General features: G+C 36.4%; 1 protein-coding gene across 4 annotated transcripts in view; it reads left to right on the forward strand.

Annotated features, from left to right (window-relative positions):
- Positions 1 to 20700, forward strand: part of KIF16B (kinesin family member 16B) — a 135660-nt gene that overhangs the window by 49843 nt on the left and 65117 nt on the right. For all 4 annotated transcript variants that reach the window (XR_013921984.1, XR_013921985.1, XM_080341996.1 and 1 more), the window contains 5 exons: positions 13580 to 13699; positions 14251 to 14302; positions 15351 to 15488; positions 19726 to 19808; positions 20025 to 20113. Coding sequence is in view for 2 of the 4 variants with exons in the window: in XM_080341996.1 (XP_080198122.1) it covers positions 13580 to 13699; positions 14251 to 14302; positions 15351 to 15488; positions 19726 to 19808; positions 20025 to 20113 (482 nt within the window). In the remaining 2 variants the exon portion in view is untranslated. The remainder of the gene's footprint in view (positions 1 to 13579; positions 13700 to 14250; positions 14303 to 15350; positions 15489 to 19725; positions 19809 to 20024; positions 20114 to 20700) is intronic.

A 20700-nucleotide genomic window follows, 5' to 3' on the forward strand; every position in this document is an offset into this window, starting at 1 on the left:
GATTTTTCCAGCTGGTCCATAGCAAAATTGCTTTATTATGCAGAGCATTTTTTTTCTGGCACACTTAAATATTTTCCTCTCTGACTATGAGGATGTTATTGAGACATATAGTATAGAGAATACTCAGCCCTGACAATCTAATATAACTTAATATCCTTCTCTTTCCACTCCAGTCTTCCCAGAAGGAAATAAAAAATCTTGTCAGCAGTAATTGACTCATCCAATAGATTCTTGTTAAAGAGTGTGCAGGTTCAGTTTTATTTGTTGGAGGGTAATGTGCTGGTGTTTCACGTTACCCCTATTTTAGGTACTGAAACATCAGTTTGCTCTTGAAAGTCTTTTAGATGCCTAATACCTATTAATTTTGGTTGGATTTGGCTTTATGAGTACCTTAAAACACCGTGTTTAGAATCATAGAGTCGTTTGGGTTGGGAGGGACTTTCAAAGGTCATGTAGTCCAGCCCCTCTCTTGGGGTAGTTAATTCTTTCTTTTCCCTAGCACAACTTCCTTCCGTGTGAAAGAAATCTCATTATTTTGCAGGAACGTTTTCAGCAAAAGATTTGTGATTTTGGGCAGCTTCTGACCTAGTAATAGTTCATCCATAAATATCACCATTTCTACGTCTGGAGTTTTTACCCTTAGGTAAATCCAGAAGGCATAATTAAGACCAACCAGTCCGCAACAGACCAGTTAAGGACTTATTTGTCTTCAAAATGTCAACTTCTGTAAAGCTTTTTGTTAAATATTTACATTTAATTTTTCTAAAAGTCTGATTTGCAGCATCTGGACAAACTGTTGCTGAAGGATTTGTTCTGAATGTGTTTTATTCAATTCTCGCATTTTTCCGTATGGCACATTTCTGTTGACAAGCATCTTCCTGCATGAGCACATCTCCAAATCTTTGCTTGTCAAAGGCTGGGAGTTTATTTTGTTTCCAACTGTTTTTCATTTCCCCTTGAGTTCTCATTTTGTGACTATGTTCATACAGCATAAGGAAACAAATCTGGAGATGAGTTACATTACAAAACTCTTCATGAAGAACAACATTTCGACTTCTTATATTCTGTAGCAGCCCAAAGGTGCTCAGACCTGAATTATTTGAAGAAGCAGCCTGATGCATAAGAAGCAAAATTAGCTTATTACCTCCTTGTTGAAGCTCTTTCATCTCCTTGCTAGACTCGCTCAGTGTGCTATTCTCTGCTTGTCTTTTTGCTGTTGTTTAATAGCTCCGTCTGGAAAATCAGGGCCGAGATGCATTTAAGTGGGGGGCTTATGGAAATTTAGGAAGGGGCAGGATTGATTTATCTCTCTTGGTTTTTAGGGGCCGCTTACATGGAACAGCCACTTGATGCTGTTCCCTTTATATCTGTTGGCATTAAGTAGGGGGAATTTGCATTCCTGAGTTCAGGCTACAACACTGGACCACTCATTTTGGTTGGATAGTGGCCTGGTCAGCACAAGGGTTTGGTGAGGTGATGGTGGGTCAAGAAAGGTGCTGACATGACTGAAGAAAATATACTTTGAGTCTTTAGGAAAAAGCAGTAATTGGACTCTTCTGCTTTGTTTGTTTGTGGTTGTGCTTGACTTTTCATTTATATTTATATTTATATTTATATTTATATTTATATTTATATTTATATTTATATTTATATTCATATTCATATTCATATTCATATTCATATTCATATTCATATTTATATAATTGATTTTTTTGTTTAATATGGGGATGTTTGTTTTAAAGACAAAATTCTGGTCAAGGGAAACAGTTCAAAATCCCATACCCTCGTCATCATGGAAAGCTTGATTGCTCTAAGGACCAAGATAAGCTACCCAGAAACTTAAAAAAAGAAAAAAATCAAGATACCTAGTTGTGGATTATGTTTTGCATGAAGGAATGACATGTCCTTAGTGTTTGGTTGGTTGGTTTGTTGTTTGTTTGTTTTTTCTAGTGGGATCCACCTGTCATTTGTGTTTCTGCAGCATCTGTGGTGACAGTTTTTTAATAGGAACTCTGAGAAAACCAGAGTTTGGAACGTCAGTGTGGCAATATTCATGTGTTTACTTGTTACATGCTGCAGGGACAGCCTGAATTTTGGGGAAGACAATAAATATTATTCAGGCAGAGTGATATAATGTAACCAAGAATTAACTGTGTTAAGGTGAGAGAGGAAGAAAGGCATGTAGTTTTGGTTTTCTGGTGTTTGACTTGTGAATTGGCCCCTACAGGAAAGCACAGATCTCTTTGTCTTTTTGGATTCATATACTAACTTAATGTTTGCAAGGAAAGCTTTTCCCATTGAGAAATGCAACTGATAATGTGGCAAATATAAAGTCACACTTTTGGGCAGGTGAAATGTAGATATTTATAATGCCCAACTGTATTACAGTAATCCTGCTGCCATTTACCTCTATTTACCCAGTCTTTAATTACATGATCATGTCATGGTCCCTCATTATTTCTTTCTCTGGTTTCAGTCACTGGACAGATGGCTGCAAAATCCAACACGGAGTTTTGAGATGTGGAGGGAAGGAGAATGTGGTCTGATGGACCTTGGTTGGTTTCAGAGTGTGGATCATATCTAGGGAGCATAGCAGAAAGGCAAAGGAGGATTTTAAGGCTAAAGACCCAGGGAAATGTTATTGTATCCCTAACCCAGAGAAATCGGAGAGGTTTTCTTTCTGAGGAATTTTCTTTTGGCCTTTTTCCTTTAAAGTTGCCAGTCTCTTAAGACCTAAATTGATTAGCTGAATTTAAAACACTCATTAAGACACTTAATTGAAATATGCCTGGGAGACAATTTGGTTATATTTGGTCTAAATCTCTGTAGTTTTGTCTAAATCTCTAGATTTGTCTAAATCTCTGTAGTTTTGTCCAAGTATAAGCTGCCTTAGATAGGAAATCTTAAAGTTTTCTCTATTTTTAAAATAACATATTTAAATGTTAAATCCATGGAGAGCTTTTGGTAAAGCAATATCAAAGTTTGTCCTAACTCCACAAGTGGTATTCAGAAGTCATAAGCTTTTGCTTACCACTTATCTTTTTGGTCTTAATCTGCCTATGAACTGGTTTTCATTAAGAAAGGACACTGTACATGTGAAATTCAAGCTGACTTCCATGTCACCTAGTCCTGGTTGGCAACATTTTTAGAAGATATTTTTAATGTGCTCCTGACAGTTCATGTTAATGAATATTTCAAACACCTAGTCTGCTTTTTATTGTAAGAGTTAACATTAGACCTATTATGAAGTCCTATATAACTTCTGAAAATATGAAACTCTTAGTGTCTTGGCTGCCTCAAAGACCTAGGCTTGAAAGAGTGGATTTGCCCTCCATCTGTTGTGGATGGAAAAGTGCTATGTTGTACTCCATATCAGTGCATTAATCTTTTGAGTTCATTTACATAGTGGGATGAATTCTCTCTGCTAGATCTAGAATTTTGAGGTACAGTGATACCTGTCAGGAGTCGCTGAGAATTGAGGTGAGAGACAAGGCCGCCACGATACGCAGAATTTGTGCACCAACATTTGCAAGTCTCAGTAGGATTATAAAAATACCATAAAAATTTGCCACTGAAGGAGAAAAGCTTCCCTCATTTTTTACAGTATGTAAATATAAAAAGTGTCATACGTCTTTTGGCAAATATGACTTTCTTTTTTAGTATTTTGTACTAGCTGGCAAAAATTAGGCCCTTGGAGGTTTTTCTGAGAATGCAAAAAAGATGACAGTTTTCTGAGTTAGGATTCAGATCAATCCGCTAAATGCAGAGGTCAGTGATACCTTCTTGAGGTTTGAGTAGATTTCTTTGCATTTTCTCCCGAAAGATACAGGAGGTTTGTATCTTTTAAGGAACAATTATTTTCCATTAGTAATTGGCAAAGCTGTGCTAATTTACTCTCATTGGCTGGATTGGCCTTAAGTTTGAAAAATACTCAAATCTGGCAAAACTACAGTCTATGGAGAATGCCATAATGTACTGTAGACTAGATAATATAGATCATGAGAGATTCCCTCTCTTCTAATTTTTTTTTTCGATTCAGTTTTACATAAACTTATCCAAAATGTGATGTGAACTTTCCCGTTCAGTCAATATTTGGAATGTCTGTCTTGGCAATGAAATACGATTTAAGTATTTTTTTTCATTAGATATATTTATTTTGGCCTTGGTTTTAGGGACTGATGCCAGATTATAGATTTTGCAGTATAGGTTGTTTTATTGAAATGATTTTTAAAGGACACTTCCCTTTGGTACAAATAGTACCTGTGTTTTGTGAGTGTATTTTGGGAATTATACCCTTGTCATCATGCCCTTTCTCTTTATTTTTTGTATGTTTATCCTCTTTGTTTGACCTACTCTCTTTTTTTTAAAATGGATGCTTTAATCTTATTTGGAATCTATACATGTGATTCGTTATTGTTTTTAATTAAAATTGAGGTCCTTCTGTTACAATTACAGTTCAAGCATGTGGCATCCCCTCATTCTGAAACAGTTAAATGACTCTGTTGGGCTATTGCAAATTGTTCATTTTTATTAAAATTTTGGAACAAACTGTAGTTTCATTAAATATAGTTAAAGACCGTGGACATCTCCTGTGTCTCTTCTCCTGGCTTTCACAAGTTGTACTGTAAATGCTGTGATTTAGAGAATTCAAGTCAATTGATAGTACGCTACGTATATAGTGAGAGTTTATATTTATATGTACATATGTATAACTCGCATACTGTTAATGACAGAATTCGAGTTTGGTTTTAGATGAGATTTACTTCACAGGAGTTTGAATTAAGGATGTATAGTTGCTAAGAAAAAATGTGTTTTCCCAGCTTTACAAAAGAAGAGCATCAACAATCCTCGTCACTTTGTCACATAGAAGCCATTGCTAATGCCATTGGTGCCACCTTAAAGCCCCAATTATTTTATTTTATGCTTTGTGTACACAAAATCAAACTGATAGTTTTTAAAGGGCATTTTATTCTGTCTTTTTGTAGCATCCTCAAATGTTTGCCTTGAGATCAAAGGGATTATATTTTTGGTGATTTCTGACCTTTTAGTAGTCCTTTAATTTGCATTAAAAACTTCACGTAAGTGACAATTTCTGTTTGCTGTTACCGATGTAATAAAAACTAGCATATTATTTCTGGGGAAAAAAGTAAGGTGACTATACCTTCATCAATACCAGAAAAGGCATTATAAACTCTGTTCTCAACATGAAATGAAAGGAAAACAGTCTGCTAAAATACTGCCTAGTGGAACTAAACATTTAAAGCTAAATGCAAATGTTAAATTCAGAACTGCTACTCTGCCCTATGTTCATTATGCTGAAGTAAATTGTGGAGGGACTCAAAACCTTAACTAATGTCACCTCCTGCATTACTTATATTTGCTGGACTAGTGAGGAGAATTTCATTTTCATTTTTGCTGTGAAGAGTTCTTTAAAATGGCTTATTTATTTCTTCCATATGTCTCCCAAAAATTGGAACGGGAACGATCATAACTAAATTCTTTCCTCTAAATATTTTGGGTTTCAAATAGTCATTTCCTATTTAATATTAATAATGTCTGTAGTCTGTGATTGTTTATAGAGTTAGCTGGTGTGTGTGGATCTGGTTCGGCCCATCAGCAATCCCTGCTAGGAACAGCTGTGGGACTGGTTCTCATCTCAATGGGTGTCAGTAAAGCATTTGATTCCGTGACACAGAGGAAACTACTTTCTTAATTAGACAGTGTGGCGATTAAAACTTAAATAAATAAAAATGGTTATACAGAGGATGTGATGGAAGTGGTGGTACTGGTTAGTAATAGTGGAGTTTTTTGGAGGTGGTGTTGGAGCTCATTTTTGGGCTTGATCACATTTAGCAATATCTTTAGGTGCGTTAACCAGTGAAGTTTGCTGATATTAAAGCTCGGAGACATTATTTGTTTAGCAGAACATCTTGCAGAGGACGAGATGGCTAAGGATCAAAATAATAGAAGGGTGATTGCTGGTAAATAATTTGCAGTGCAAAAGCATTGGGACTAATAAGAATGTAATACACCACAGAAGGGGAGGAGGATGACGTGAGACTTTATTTTCATGAAATAGTATGTCCACATGAAAGAGAAATGTAATCTTGGAAGAATCACATAGAAGTTTTGTGCAGTGAGTGGGAAACAGGGGTGCAGTTGTACATGGTGCTGGCAAAATTGCGTCCACACTGGGAAAACAGCGTGTAAGTCATTAAGGTCAAGGGAGATGCCCTTGAGAGAGGGTACATGAAATACCTGGGTCTGGTGAGTCTGGTTGTATGAAAGGAGGTGCTTGGAGCTTGGCCTGGTAAAACCACAGTAAGGAGAGTGGATATGGCTGCTGTCAGTAACTGTATCAATTAATAAATGCCGGAGAAGGAAGAGAATTATTTCATCTGAATGTCAATAACGATGCAAAATACATGAATATGAACTATTCATTAAGCTCAGACCAAATACTTGAGAAAAATAACCTTATATAAGGGATAAGACCCTAAGCATAATCTATAAAATGATTTATTAGGATATTTGGGAGCTGCACTTGGTAACATAGGAGGTCACTTTCAATTCTTCCCTCTCAGGTAGGAGAAACAATGCTGGAATTTTAAGCAGAGGTAAAATTCCTGAAATTTTGCTTAAATTACAGAACCAGTCAAGTGAGTTCTCTTGTGTTTTGTAGGGCTTACTGGCAACTTTACAGAAAATTTAATATGCTTGCCTCTTAATATTGTGAGTGCAACTTCAGTAGTTGGCTGTGTCTTCTTTATAAATATAATAATTAGCCTGCAATGCAGTTGAAAATTCAGAGTCATCCATCTGTTTATGTAGCACTTTTCTTTCAGAAGAATTAAATCTAGAATTATTGATATAACTTCTGTAAATAAAAACCAGAAGTCTGCCTGCAGTGCATTCCTCTTAAATCTTGCTATTTTTGATCTATTAAAAACCTCTCCAAACATTAGGACTGTACCACCCGAATTGTGGGAATAAGCTCTAATTGGAAATAACAGTTAAAAAGTTTGTATTTGGAAGGGAAAAGAAATAAGGTGGAGCCAATGCTCGGCCATGACCTACATCTGCTTGATACAAGGGTGGTTATCTTGTTGTGTAGTCACAAACTGGCTTTTGTCAGAGACCTTGGACTTGGTAAGGGGTTGATGCTTTGCAAGCGTTTGGTCAAACACCAGAGTACACGCCATAGAAATGCTTTGTGGGTTCTGCATCAGGCTTGAGGCTTCAGCAACTACATGAGCCGTGCAGAAGTGCGTGCAAGTCGGAGAATGAGACCAAAGTTATAGAGACGTTTTCATGAGGGACAGTTATTGTTTACCAGAGCCATATGGAATTTAATACAGTTGCAAACAACATTTTTAAAGCTTATGTAAGGAGGGAATTGCATGCTGGAGAATTGCCTCTTGTCTAAGTAGGCAAAACATTCCTCCATTTAAAATGAAAAAGAAGGGGGATCAAACATGATGGTAAACAGTATTTTTTCATTTGCACTGAAAGCTTTCATATTTTACAAGAGTATTTGATTAATGTAGATAAATGCATAAGTGTATTCAGGGTGATATAGGTATAATAAAAGAATCGGATATCCCAATGACATATCTGGAAAATTTTTAAACTCTAAAGATAAATTAGACTTCTGTGGAATGCACAGATGACACGTACAATAATAAGATAATATTTTGTTGATCCGAGTTCCTCATTATTGGATAATTTAGTTACAGTGTTGAAGCAGTATATTAATATGGAAAATTGCAGAATAATTTAGCTCCTGTACTTCAATTGTTTGATGGAAGCTCTAGTAATTTATTCAGCTAAACTATTTCTGGGTTTTATTCTATAAAACCTCACTGATCCATAATTTGGCTTGTTTGGCTTTATAATGTGATGACAACCTGCAGGTAAATGCAGAAATGATTTACAGGTTAACAGAGTTTAAGTGAAAAATTGTTTGTGCTGGTAAATTGGAGTTTAGTTTCTTCAGTTGTCAGGATGGTGAGTGAATCTACACAGGTTTTTGCTTTCTAATGCAAATTAAATGTAGTGATTTTTTTTTTTTCCTCTTAATAAGACAGACTGTGCATGTTATTAAAATATAAAGCTATGAATGCTGATAACACTGGTAGCATTGTTGTACTTTGTTTATGCAAAGAAGCAGAAAGCTGCACATTGTTAAAGGGGATATGATCTCCATGAAAACACAATGTCTATAGGCTTCTTGGGCTAGACCTTGTGGAAACTAAGAAGAAAGGGCTAGGTAAAGACAGACAATTACAATAACCCCCCAATGATTTTTTTCCTCTTGTTTTCTCAAAAATGTCAGGAATTATGGAACGTTTCACAAATTGCAAAGTTGGGGAGGTGGCCAGGAGAGGAGGCATTTCTCTTCAGAAGTGCTGTTTCCATATTTGCCCCATCTGTGCACAGATCTCTTGGAAGATAACTTGCCAAAAGCAGAAAATGCTGAATAGTGAATCAGTATATGATATAAATAATTTTGTTTTAACCTCAAATTTGAGTTTCAACTGCTGGAGAGAGTCCAGCGTAGGGCAACAAAGATGATGGAGTGGAGCATCTCCCTTATGAGGAAAGGCTGAGGGAGCTGGGGCTCTTTAGCTTGGAGAAGAGGAGACTGAGGGGTGACCTTATTAATGTTTACAAATATATAAAGGGTGAGTGTCACGAGGATGGAGCCAGGCTCTTCTTGGTGACAAACAACGGTAGGACAAGGGGTAATGGGTACAAACTGGGGTACACTTAAATTTGAGAGGAAGCTTCTTCTCAGTGAGGGTGACAGACACTGGAACAGGCTGCCCAGGGGGGCTGTGGAGTCTCCTACTCTGGAGGCATTCAAGACCTGCCTGGACACCTTCCTGTGTAACCTCATCTGGGTGTTCCTGCTCCGGCAGGGGGATTGGACTGGATGAGCTTTCGAGGTCCCTTCCAATCCCTGACATTCTGTGATCTTTCTTACTCCCTTAGAAAGACTGGATAAAACAACTTCATTGTATGAAAAAAAGGAGTAAATGGGAATGAGAACTGTTTTCTTATGTTGATTTTTATTCATAGTAGCCAAAGAACTCATTCCTGTAAGAATTTTTTAAAGTTAGAAAATTAGCAGGAGCCAAAAGAGGGTCAGAATTTGTACTGGTGACACAAATCTCTAAGGTGTATTTACTGATAATCGTAGAATCATTTGAGTTGGAAGAGACCCTCAAGATCATCAAATCCAACCATAACCTCACTCTGGCACTAAACCATGGCACTAAAAACCTTATATACCTGTCTTTTAAATCCCTTCAGGGATGGTGACTCCACCACTTCCCTGGGCAGCCTGTTCCAATGCCTGACAACCCTTTTCATGAAGAATTTTTTTCCTAATATCCAACCTGAACCTCCCCTGGTGCAACTTGAGGCCATTTCCTCTTGTCCTATCACTTGCTACTTGGGAGAAGAGACCAGTGCTCTCCATGCTATTAAGGCACTAGGAAATCTAGTTTTAAGTTAAACTTCAAACTTCTTGTCCTTTGTGCTGCTGTTTAAAGAAAAATTATACAGTTTCTCATTAAATACCCCCGTAGGTGAAGCAGGGTTTGTCTGAAAATACCTGATTTTGGCATGTAAAACATGGCAAGGAGGTAACAATCCTGCCCAGAAGCCTTCCTGTGCTTACTGTAAATGAAGTTCTGAGTTTTTCACCCACTTTAATTAGAGTGACCAACTGAGTCTACTTCATCCATATTTCTTCTTCTCTCTGTTTGCGTAGCCTCTTTTATGCCATGTGTCTGCTGGGTTTGGAAATCAACATTTCTAGATGCCTTTGAATTCTGAGCAGTATGGAATATTTTCTTTTCTGTAGGTATGAAACATTTGTTTCCAGTGATTTAAAGGGAACACAAGGTGTACTGAACACATAACTGGAGGAAAAGCAATTTAGAATTAAGAACTTCCCTTGTGTACAGTTTACATCTGTTTATTTTATAGAGAGCTTGATGTTAGTGCGGGGCCACCGAGTATCTTCAGACATTTTTGTGAGCTCGGTGTATAATAGCATATTTTCACTGAAATCAAATGTACCCAAAGTACCTGTTAGTGTAAGAATCTGCTCTACTAGTCTGGTTAAATATTAATGCAAAGACTTTTGCTGTTGCACATTTTTACCCATAATTTCTTTAATTTGGTATTATGCGTTTTTGCATAATTTAAATATAGACATCTGGACAATTTACTTAGCCAGCATAATGTTATGTTTTATTGAAAATGTCTGCACAGTGTATTCTCAGGACTGTGTGCCAGCCACTAACTGTTCGATTTTTAAATAAAATAGCGGAGTTTTTGCATTGGAAAGTGTAACAAAAATTAAACTCCTCTAAGAGGTTCTGTTCATTAAAAGGGCAGTGTGCTAATTACGTGTGCTCTTTAATATGTGCTGGGCCACTAGCAGCATATATTTTGCTCTACTGGTAGATTAGTCAAGTGATGTTAGAAATATCTTTTGGGCTCGTTTTCCTTTTTTAGTTTAATTCAATATCCTATTGGCTAAAAAAGTAAAATTCTGTGATTCCATTTTCATGTGTGTTTGTATGTATGTAAATAAATGAATTTAAAGAAATCCTATGTATCACGAAGGTGTTCTTTATCATGAGCAGTTGTATACTGTGAAGATGAATGAACTCATAGGCTCAAGTAAGTTCTTTACACAAACATTTTGTTTCTAAACTGCAGAAATATATCTTAGCTGTGAGTTTGGAGATGCCCCCGTATCACTTAATACAGCGAACTTAGAACATGAGTGCAGAAGGGATGAGATTTCACAATAGCTCTTGTATCTCTTTCAAAGTGTTAATGAATTTACTGTATCAGGATATTTCTGACTGCTGAGTCAGAGCTAAACTCAAAGAGACTATTATTTAGATACAGAATATGATTCCGTTATTTTAACCTTGGCTCAGGGAAGGGTTTCCTTGTGTCCTGACTTCAAATGAGTCTGTTTGATCTAGGAGCTCCTAAAGAAGAAAACCTTTTTTCCTCCTCACACAGTAGCTGTTTATATTAACTGGAGTGCTCCTTTGTGGATAACACTTGGCTTGCTTTATTTTCCAGAGTTTATGAATGCATCTTAAATACTGAAGGAGTACATGTACACTTTTCTATTCAAGGATAATTGAAGCGAAGATGCATGCAATACATTCAGCTTTCTTAAACTGTACCTTAAGGTTTTCAGAAATTTTCTAAATTAGTGATTTTTTTTTTAATAGGGACAGTGACCTTTCCTGCTGCTGTCATTTGACTTATGGATTCACCGCTTCTTAAAATTGTGTTGCGCAAATGCAAGTGAATCAAATAATGGCTCAAATGTAATAATTTCCCTGTCTTATACCAGCTTACAGACCTTCAATTTATTTCAAAAGAGGTCTGTCCTCCTTCAGAAGCATCCTTCTTATGCTGTCATGGATCAAAGAGGGACAATTTGGCTACTTCTTTCTGACCTTTATCATTTTCTCTCACTGTGGGAGAAGAGAGCGATAAAGAGGTTTCTGTGATTTCAGTATAAGGCGAAAGAGCACAGTTTGGAGTTTGAGGGCATCCTTGCAGAAGCGTTTGAATCTGGAATTAAATTTTAAACCAAATGACTAAAGTTTAGCAGTTAGTCCAGATACCTAATTAAGATTGAGGATTTTTAGTAAACTATCTGAAGAGAAAAGCTAATTTACAAGTAGTAAAGAAAAAACCATTTCAGTTAATCGCAGCTACTGTGCGCTGCATTTATGATAATGCTTCCATCAACAGGATGCATTCTGTGTGTGAATCGTAGTAATTTACAAAATAAACGTTTAGAAACTCAATTAATTTGTGCTCTTTAATTTTAGATCTGAATAAATAAGCAACACATCTATTTTAAATCATCATTATATATGCTACATTTCTGAATATGGTAAAAATACGTTAAATATTAAAAGACTGGAAAGTGAGGAATCATTTTTACAATTATTCTTAATTATTTGTGAGATATTTTTCTCACCCAGTGATAATTTGTTGGCCTCATGGGAAGTCCATTTTTTCCTCAGTCAGGGATGTTGGCAAATGCTTTGTTATGCTGGGGAAAAAGTGTTCAGCTCTTAATATTTTATCAGTTCCATTGGGGCAAAGGTGTCAGCAGTTGTGTATATGACCACCAATCGTCAATGTTTGAAGTCTTCAGCCTCGTCGTATACGAGCATTATAAATTATGTATAACAGTAGATGCTACTCAATAAATATTTAATGTGTGATAGGTATTTTTTGACTGAAAATACTTTTTCACTCAAACCATGATTTAAGCAGTATTTTTTGGCTTTATAAGGTGATGCTATTATAGTAGCAAGGAATAGCCAGGTGCAGTTTGAATGTCAGAGAGCTGCAGGGCGACATGAATCACAGGTTCTTTATGGTTTTCTGGATGTGGGAGATCTTTCTCTTTCATCCGTGGCCAGAGTGGGATTTCCCAGTTTTATTTTGGAGTGTCCTTTGTATGTTGTGTCATCATCTGGTCTTGCCCAGGTGTATCCATACTTAGAATTTTGTAAACAGTGTCACTATTGATGATGTTTTGTATTGTGCAGGGAAATGAGATATTACATCTGTTTTCTTCAGATTTGCAAGTTGCTGTACTTGGGAAAATACATATAACAATCTAGCTGTTGTTTTTTCTTACTACCAGTGTAGTGTCTTGCTTGGCTCTGAAGAAAGCGTATTGATGACTTTACGTAGAAAAACACATTAATTTTGAAAGGGGGTGTGTGTACGCATTCACAATCTCTGTTGCTGTTATCTTACAGGCCTAAAAGCCAAGAGCATTTTTTTCAACTTGAAAAATAAACTTTATAAATACTAAAACTTACTTCAAAGCTATCATGAATTTCTCATTTGTTGCATAGACTGTCTGATCAGTACTACATCTCATTATATTTTATCCAAGGTTGAAGTCTCTCACTTGTCCTACTGAATGATGCTTCATCCTACAGGTGGCTGTACAAGGTGGCTCAAAGGAATTTTGAAGAATTGAAATTAAGTGCTGCAAATATTTCTTACATTTATTTACTGTTGTCAATACTTTTCTTGCATTGGTCGAAGTTTTAACTGCTTAGACTTAACAAATTTTCAGGTGTCTGGGGTTTTTACTGAGCAAGGTTCAGTTCATCTAAAGGATCGTCAAAGAGTTTCCAGTTTTCTATACCTTAGTCATACTGAATTCTGAGGAGTTTTAAATTCTCCTCACCGTTATGCAAGGTGGTATGTAGCTTGCTTTTAGACAGCGTTGCTTTGTTATGCTCTTGATTGATCTTCCTTATCTGGTATAATTCAGCTGTTTTTCTGGTTTCTTTCAAATAACACCTTCACAGATATTGTGAAAAGCAAGTTTGGAATGCTTAATGGAAATATAAAAGACACAATTAAAGAAAAAATACAGTGCCTTTCTTTGGTGTGTGATGTAACAGAGAATAAGTTACATATAATGTGTTCTAGAAAAAGAAGGAAGAGTGGTATTTTGTGCTTATCCTAATAAATAGACTTTTGTCCTTTACAGGAACAAACGTTGGCTCTGCGGAAAGAAGGGATAGGTGTTGTTTTGGATTCTGAACTGCCTCATCTCATTGGCATTGATGATGATCTGCTCAGTACAGGTATCATCTTGTACCACTTGAAGGTAAATACGCATCTGTGTTTCCACAGCCTCCCTATGCCTCATGATTATTTTTTTCTCAGTAGTCAAATTGTAGTATTAATTTTCTATCTAAATATAGTGCTCATTACATTTCTCCACCCTAGTAAGAAAAGCTCTACATCTCTCCACTGCAGTAAGAAAAGCTCTTAAGAGGTTGCAACAGATTTAATTAAAATATCTGTTAATTTACTTGTTTAGGTTTATCCTGAGGGTCAAATAGTTAACCAGAAATAAATGTTTAATATTCCTGCCCGTGTATATTGAGTTTTCATTCATTTCACTGTAAAACTTGACTTGAAATCCAAATGTAGATTAATTGCCTCAAAAATATAAAGGACAGTTGAAACTTGAATTTGTTAATAATATTGTATAATTATTGACTGTGAAAGCATTCTAATAATGCTACCCAATTTTTCTCTTGTATATTTAAAGATATATTTCATTCAGGTCACTCAGAGAAAGTGGAAGGATAACTTTTTTTGTGGGGGAGGAAGGGAGATTTCAACTGAAAATAATGTATGTTTCTCTCTTAGGAGGGTCACACGTATGTTGGCAGAGAAGATGCTGTGACAGAACAGGATATTGGTATGGAATCTGGGATTTTTTGACATTCTTTCTTTTGTCCCAATATGTGAACAAAGCTTCATTTTCTTTTTTTCCTTTTTTCAATTGGCAGTCTATATGTTCTTGCATATATTAAGTCTTAGAAAATTTGAGAGCTGAATTATGTGCGATATGCTTCAAGGAGCATGACTCCTAGAATAGCTTGCATGCTTAAAATTTATTCATATACTTGTTACTAATTTATTTATCGCTTCTTTTGAAATAGCATCATTTAAAAATACCATCCTCTTTGATACAGGACCTGTCTCAATTACTGCACAGTCATTCTTTTAACCTTTGTATAATGACTGTATTGTTATATTGTTACACCTAAAGGAGTCTTTGGACTCCTTTAATTCTCAGGTGAGAGACTGAGAGTCAAATACAGTGATATGGTATGTTTTTGTGGGTCAAAAGTGCCTGGATTAAAATTTCTATATGAATTTAATGAAACTACCAAACTTGCTTTGTGGTATTAAACAATACAGGTAGAGACAATCATACATTAGTTGAAGAAGAGACAGAAAGTAACATAACTGATTGATAAAAGGCCTGAATATAGTAGAAGGTAAGAACCTTATTTCAGCCATCATTAGTCTACAAACACAGATCATATCCTTTCTTTTCAGACCAGCATGGTTGCTTTAAGGTCAAGAAGCTTTCATAATTTCCTAGAAACGGGTCAAAAAACCCTTTTCTCCACAAATATATAAATTTTGCTTTCCCATTTGCTATCAGAAGGAAAGAAGCATTTGCTGATCTGGTGCTAAAACGTAGGAGGAAGGAACTTTACACCAAAAAACCCAAGCAGCCCAGCTCACTTCTCTTTCCACTACAATAAAACAATAAACAGTGTTGACATTTAGGCATGCAGGATGTGATGAAAGAAGGGAAAAAACATTGTCCAGAATAAAGAGAAAAGATACTCTCAAATATTTAGTGCAATATGTCCTTAATAAATTAATATCAGCATGCTAATATTACTAGTCATTGAAAGACTAATTAAGCTGTTTTATTTCTTTGTATTTAGTTCTTCATGGCCTTGATTTGGAAAGTGAGCATTGCATCTTTGAGAATCTCAACGGTACTGTGAATCTAATACCACTGAATGGAGCACAGTGTTCTGTGAATGGTATTCAGATTACAGAGGCCACACAACTAAACCAAGGTATTACCCAGTGTAATGTCATTTTTGATACCGCATCTTTGTTTCTTTCTGGCAACAGCACTGAAAAAAATCTCTGTGTGTATAAAAAGGTTATTCTTTAATCAATTTTAATTCCATGTGTTCTCAACTAGAACCCAAAACGATCAGGAGAGCTACAAAGTTTTTGTTCTGTCAAAGCATAGCCATGTGGTGAAAAGAGAATTCTTTACTAATTTAAGTCACTTCATAATCTTGAGTATGAATTGATAGTTACCTTTTGATTTCATTCCACATTTATACATAAATTAAACTCTGTGCCAGATTGCTTAGGTTGCTGTAATATTAAGGGAAAGAATATTGGTCTCTGTAGGACTAAAATAATATCAGAGACACCTCCCGAAGCTTCAGGCCAGTCCTACTTAACACTGTTGCCAAATCGGCTTGAATAGCAGGAGATTCAGCTGGAGTATCTGTTCACTGCAGCTGTAGGGAAATGACAAAAAGGGGGAGGCTAACTTTTATGGAGGAAATTTAGAGAATTATAATTTTAATAGAAAAGCTTTACAATCTGGAAGTGAAAAAGCAGGCAGGACAGCTGGGAACAAAGGTGCATTATGTTGGCCTGGAAAGGATGAGCTAACATGTAGGCTGGTGAGGAGATTTGGGATGTTTTATCTTCCAGGAGCACCCAGAATATCTTGCCATTTAGCAGTGAGCTGAAGGCCTGAGCAGTGAGGCTGAGACACAGCTCAGCTGCCGAAAAACCAAGTCACTTTACATTCCTGCAAAGGAGCTTTCAGAGTGAGCTTATAAGCTTATTCTAACAAGGGAAGGACACAGAGGTGAACAAGGAGAGTCTTGGTGCCTTTTCTGAACTCAAGCAAGTGATTCAAATGTCGGCTTTCAGTTTTGGTGTAGAGAGAGGACATTGATCTTGGAAAGCATCTATTTCTTCATACAAAACCAGAGGCATAACACACTTGTTTCTGTACAAATACTGGCAAAAAAACAAGAAACCAAACAAGCCCAGCCCCCTTTATCTTCTATTTGGTTAAATCCCACTGATAAGTTGTTAGCAATAGAAACATTGGCATTAATGCACATAACACTGTAAACAAAAAGAATTGCAGTTGCAATGATTCATCTTTAATTTTATCCTACTGAATTTCAAAGGCAGGAAAGGTTTGATGCACCTCAGAAGAAAGTAGGAGTTTGGATGCGATTTACCTCTTCTAGGCATATGTTACAACTTGATTTTTGTACTGTGAAGAGTGAAAACACGACTTTTTTTCTTCCCAAATGTCTGTCTTTCTAAAGAAATTTGCAACTCAAAAGAAGGGGAGAGCATTCCTTTGCATTGCTAAATTGTGAAAACCAGCTGCATAAGCTGACTTGTGGCTTGTGTAGCCAGCCTGAGTCTGACAGAAGGATGGCAGTTATGACGTCAGGTGGGCATAGCTGATGAAATAATGAGTTTAATGGCTTGTGCATAGTCAGTCTTAGCTGTGTTAGCATTTAGTCTCTCAGCATGAAGTACCAGCCTCCTTAAACATCCTCTTTAGGTAATGCTGATTAACTGCTAATGTATTTAAATGTTTCCGTTCATCATTAATAACTGTTCATTTGAAAATGTATTAAGTTTTTAGACTGGCATGGAGTTTAAAAAGAGAAAAGGCATATTAATTAATTATCACTTCCTTCTTCAGATTACTTCCAGCATTTGTGAATTCTGGCTGATGTGGCCTTTTTGTGTAAATGCAGATTGCTACTATAAGTTTTATTCTTAAGAACAGATGGTAGGATTTCTAGAGGTGACTGAATTAATACTCATAATTTGTCCTTTACCTTAAATTTATCCTCAACTAGAAACCAAGTTTTTCTGGTTTTAGGCCAAACTGCCAACCCTTCTGTACTTAACATAACCTCCCACTGCTTGTTTTTTATAGTTCATTAATTTTAAAAAAACCTTTTAAAAATGCAAAATGACTTTTAGAAGTTGCAAGTATCTTAATTATAGGTACATTTGTTTGCACAGTTCCAAAATATTGCTCTGTGTAGGCCGGTTAAATTAAGAGATCAGAGCTTCACGAATGATAGAGACTTCTTTTGCTTAGTTTTTGTTGCTATTCTTAGTACTGTCACTGCATTTGACAAAACTTTTTACTTTGCCATTTAACAGTCAAGGAGAACAAGAATTGTTGCTTACAGTAAATAAATGGAAAGCAAACCCCATAGCAAATCCAGTTATGTTTCCATGACGACATTTATGCTGCTCTTTGCACACTTGCATTGTGATGGGGAGCTGCACTGTACAACAATGGACAATCCCACCTATGCTTAGGAAACATGAGTGTCTGGTTTTGTCCAGACTTCTTTTCTTAAAGGAGCTTCTATCAAATGAGAATTGAGATTGTAGTGTAGTTTTAATAATAGATTAAAACAAAAAATAAAAATTGCAGAGAGGTTCCATAATGCAATAAGTGGCATCATGAAGTAATTATGCCTGTGACACGTTTGGATACAAAAGAGGAATGTGATGGGAGAAGTGAGGGAGTCATAGTTCCCCTTCTAATCTGTACATTGGCCATGTTAGTGCACTGGATACTTCCATAGCCATGCATCATGTGGCATGTATGTGTCCCTTCTCCTTCCTCCCATCCAGATTGATGCCACATCTCCCTCTGGGCTCATGATCATAGGATTCAGACAAGTACTAAAAGAGAAACTTAGGAACTGTTCATATGATCCATTGTCTGGGTTTGACTGTCATGGACATGCTGTTAATCCCCTCTCTCTTCTTCTAAATTTGTCAAGTTGGGAACATGTATCTATATCTGTAAATGTTCTGAAATTATAATCTGTTTATTTAAAGTTGCTTCCACCTAGTAACATGGTAAAAATGTTTACCGTTTATTATTTTTGTCTTCATTTGAAAGTAACTGGAGGTGTTTAAAAGATGAGATTCTTAGGGACATTGTTTAGTGCCAGAGTTAGGTTATGATTGGACTCAGTGATCTTGAGGGTCTCTTCCAACCAAAATGATTCTAAGATTCGATAACTGAAGGACTTCCATAGAAGTCCTTGCTGTCACCAAATCCCCCTCCAGGCAGTCAGCAAGAGGGGAACAGGTTTGGGTGAGCAGATGAAGCGGTGGTAAACAGAAACAGTTTTGGCCCTTTCACTACAGCAATTGACCCCATCATGGACCCCTTTTAATATACTTACATAAAAATGTGCCCAGCTCAATTCCCAAAGGAAAGGTCAACCTGCAGCATCACGCAAATTACAGAGGTGGTGTCAAAATGACTTTGCACCTTTAGGGAAGGTAATTCTTTTTAAGATTAGACTGAGATAAACCTGAGTTCCTGTGGTCCAAATTGAGGTGTTGCATAGACAGTGAGAAGCAATGATGTGGCAATAATGCTTTTTGCTGTTTATTTGCCAAGACTGGATGGCCTTATTTGGGTCAATAGTAAGATAATTTTAAGAGGAGCATTCCTTATTAAGGACAGCATTTCATTCTCAGATGGTAAGAGTTTGTTTGCAGTGAACAGTGGAAGTGCACTATTTTTCATAAAATGAGGGTGATGGAGTCCTTTTCATTTTAAAAATGCCTCACACTGACCAACAGATAAATGCTTGATTCTGTGGTGCTGAACCTGGAAGACTTCCATGTTGTGACAGCAATGACACGTAGCTGACAATATACTTCTTAGTAGGAAAGTTTTCATCTAGGTGCCATTGTCTTTAAAATATAGGAATTACCCAGAATTATATTATTTGTGACCTGTACCTTGACTGATAAAATACAATAATAGATATGCATTGAGCAATATGAATTATTCATGGTTCTTCCCTCAGAAAATAACTATTGGGTATAAAAGTCTAGTAATCCTGCTTTGAGTGACAATAAACCTCAATGTTTTTCTACACAAAGAAGAAAAACAAGAAAATCAGAGTCCAGATTATGTAGAACTGGGGCTTTCAGTGTAGGTGAATTCAAACCTGACTGCGACCAGTAGTGGATGGATAACAGTTTGTTCTTAGTCACATTTATGGATGTTCCCATTGTGTTTGGTACCTTCTGGTAGCCTCCAAAGCTGTTGAAGGGTGTATAGGTCAAATTGGGGCATCTGTTTCCACTGCTTCCTCTACCTATACTTATTTTTTAACTGAACGAACATGATTGACCTTTTTGTGTGTGAACATGTGTGGGTTTTTTATATTGCCAGTGAATGGTGTATGTTTTTCTCATCAGGTGCTGTTATATTACTTGGAAGAACCAATATGTTTCGCTTTAACCACCCCAAAGAAGCTGCTAAACTAAGGGAGAAAAGAAAGGTGAAATTAAATCAGTGTTTGGGAAATTTAAACCTTTTCACAATTTTTTTGCTAATGTATACGTACCTTGATTGTTGTATACATACCTTGATTGTTGTAGAATACCTTTTTTTACTTGCATCACATCCTTTCGTTAATATTTCGAGTGAAACAAAGTAAGAGTTTGTAAGCACATCAGTGTTTGTCTAATACATTTATTTTATGGTCTGTTGTTAGATTGGACTGCTGTCTTCCTTCAGCTTGTCTATGACAGATCTTTCAAAATCTTGTGAGAACCTGTCAGCAGTTATGCTTTATAATCCAGGGTGAGTACCTTCTAAAATGCGGTTGTTAAAATTGCAACTGATCTTCATTTTGAGTGTTCCAGATGGCAGTAATAGAACATATTTTGTTCTTGGGTTAATAGTATATGCTTGCTAAATAATGGACTTCTGAATGAGGCCAGAATCTTTCAGAAACGTTATTTGAACTAGTCCATGATAGAAAATAGAGTGAAGGGACACTGAGGAACTTTCCATCCTGTTTAAAACTTTTTTTTACCTGGGACTTTTCTACTTAAATGCAAGAAGCATGACTGCACCAGCAAACAGCCCCACTGACAGACCTGACACAGAGAAAGTTGTACCTGGAGTCAGGGACACACTCGTCTTATAACCAAGGCAGTTCAGCACAATAACGCCGTGACAAATTTTGTGTTTATGCTTTCTTAAAAGTTAACTATTTTTGCTGAGAAAAATGTGTTATAAACTGAAAATTAAGGTTTCTTGAGTTCATATAGTACCAATATAAGGACAAAAAGGCTGGAAAATTAATGTCTTCTGTTCTTACCTATATAGATCCTAGTAGGTGGCCAAGTTAGGATGTAGAAACCAGTTTTATTATACACTTACAA

This window comes from Nesoenas mayeri, assembly GCF_963082525.1.
Source record: "Nesoenas mayeri genome assembly, chromosome: 3".
NCBI classification, from domain to species: domain Eukaryota; kingdom Metazoa; phylum Chordata; class Aves; order Columbiformes; family Columbidae; genus Nesoenas; species Nesoenas mayeri.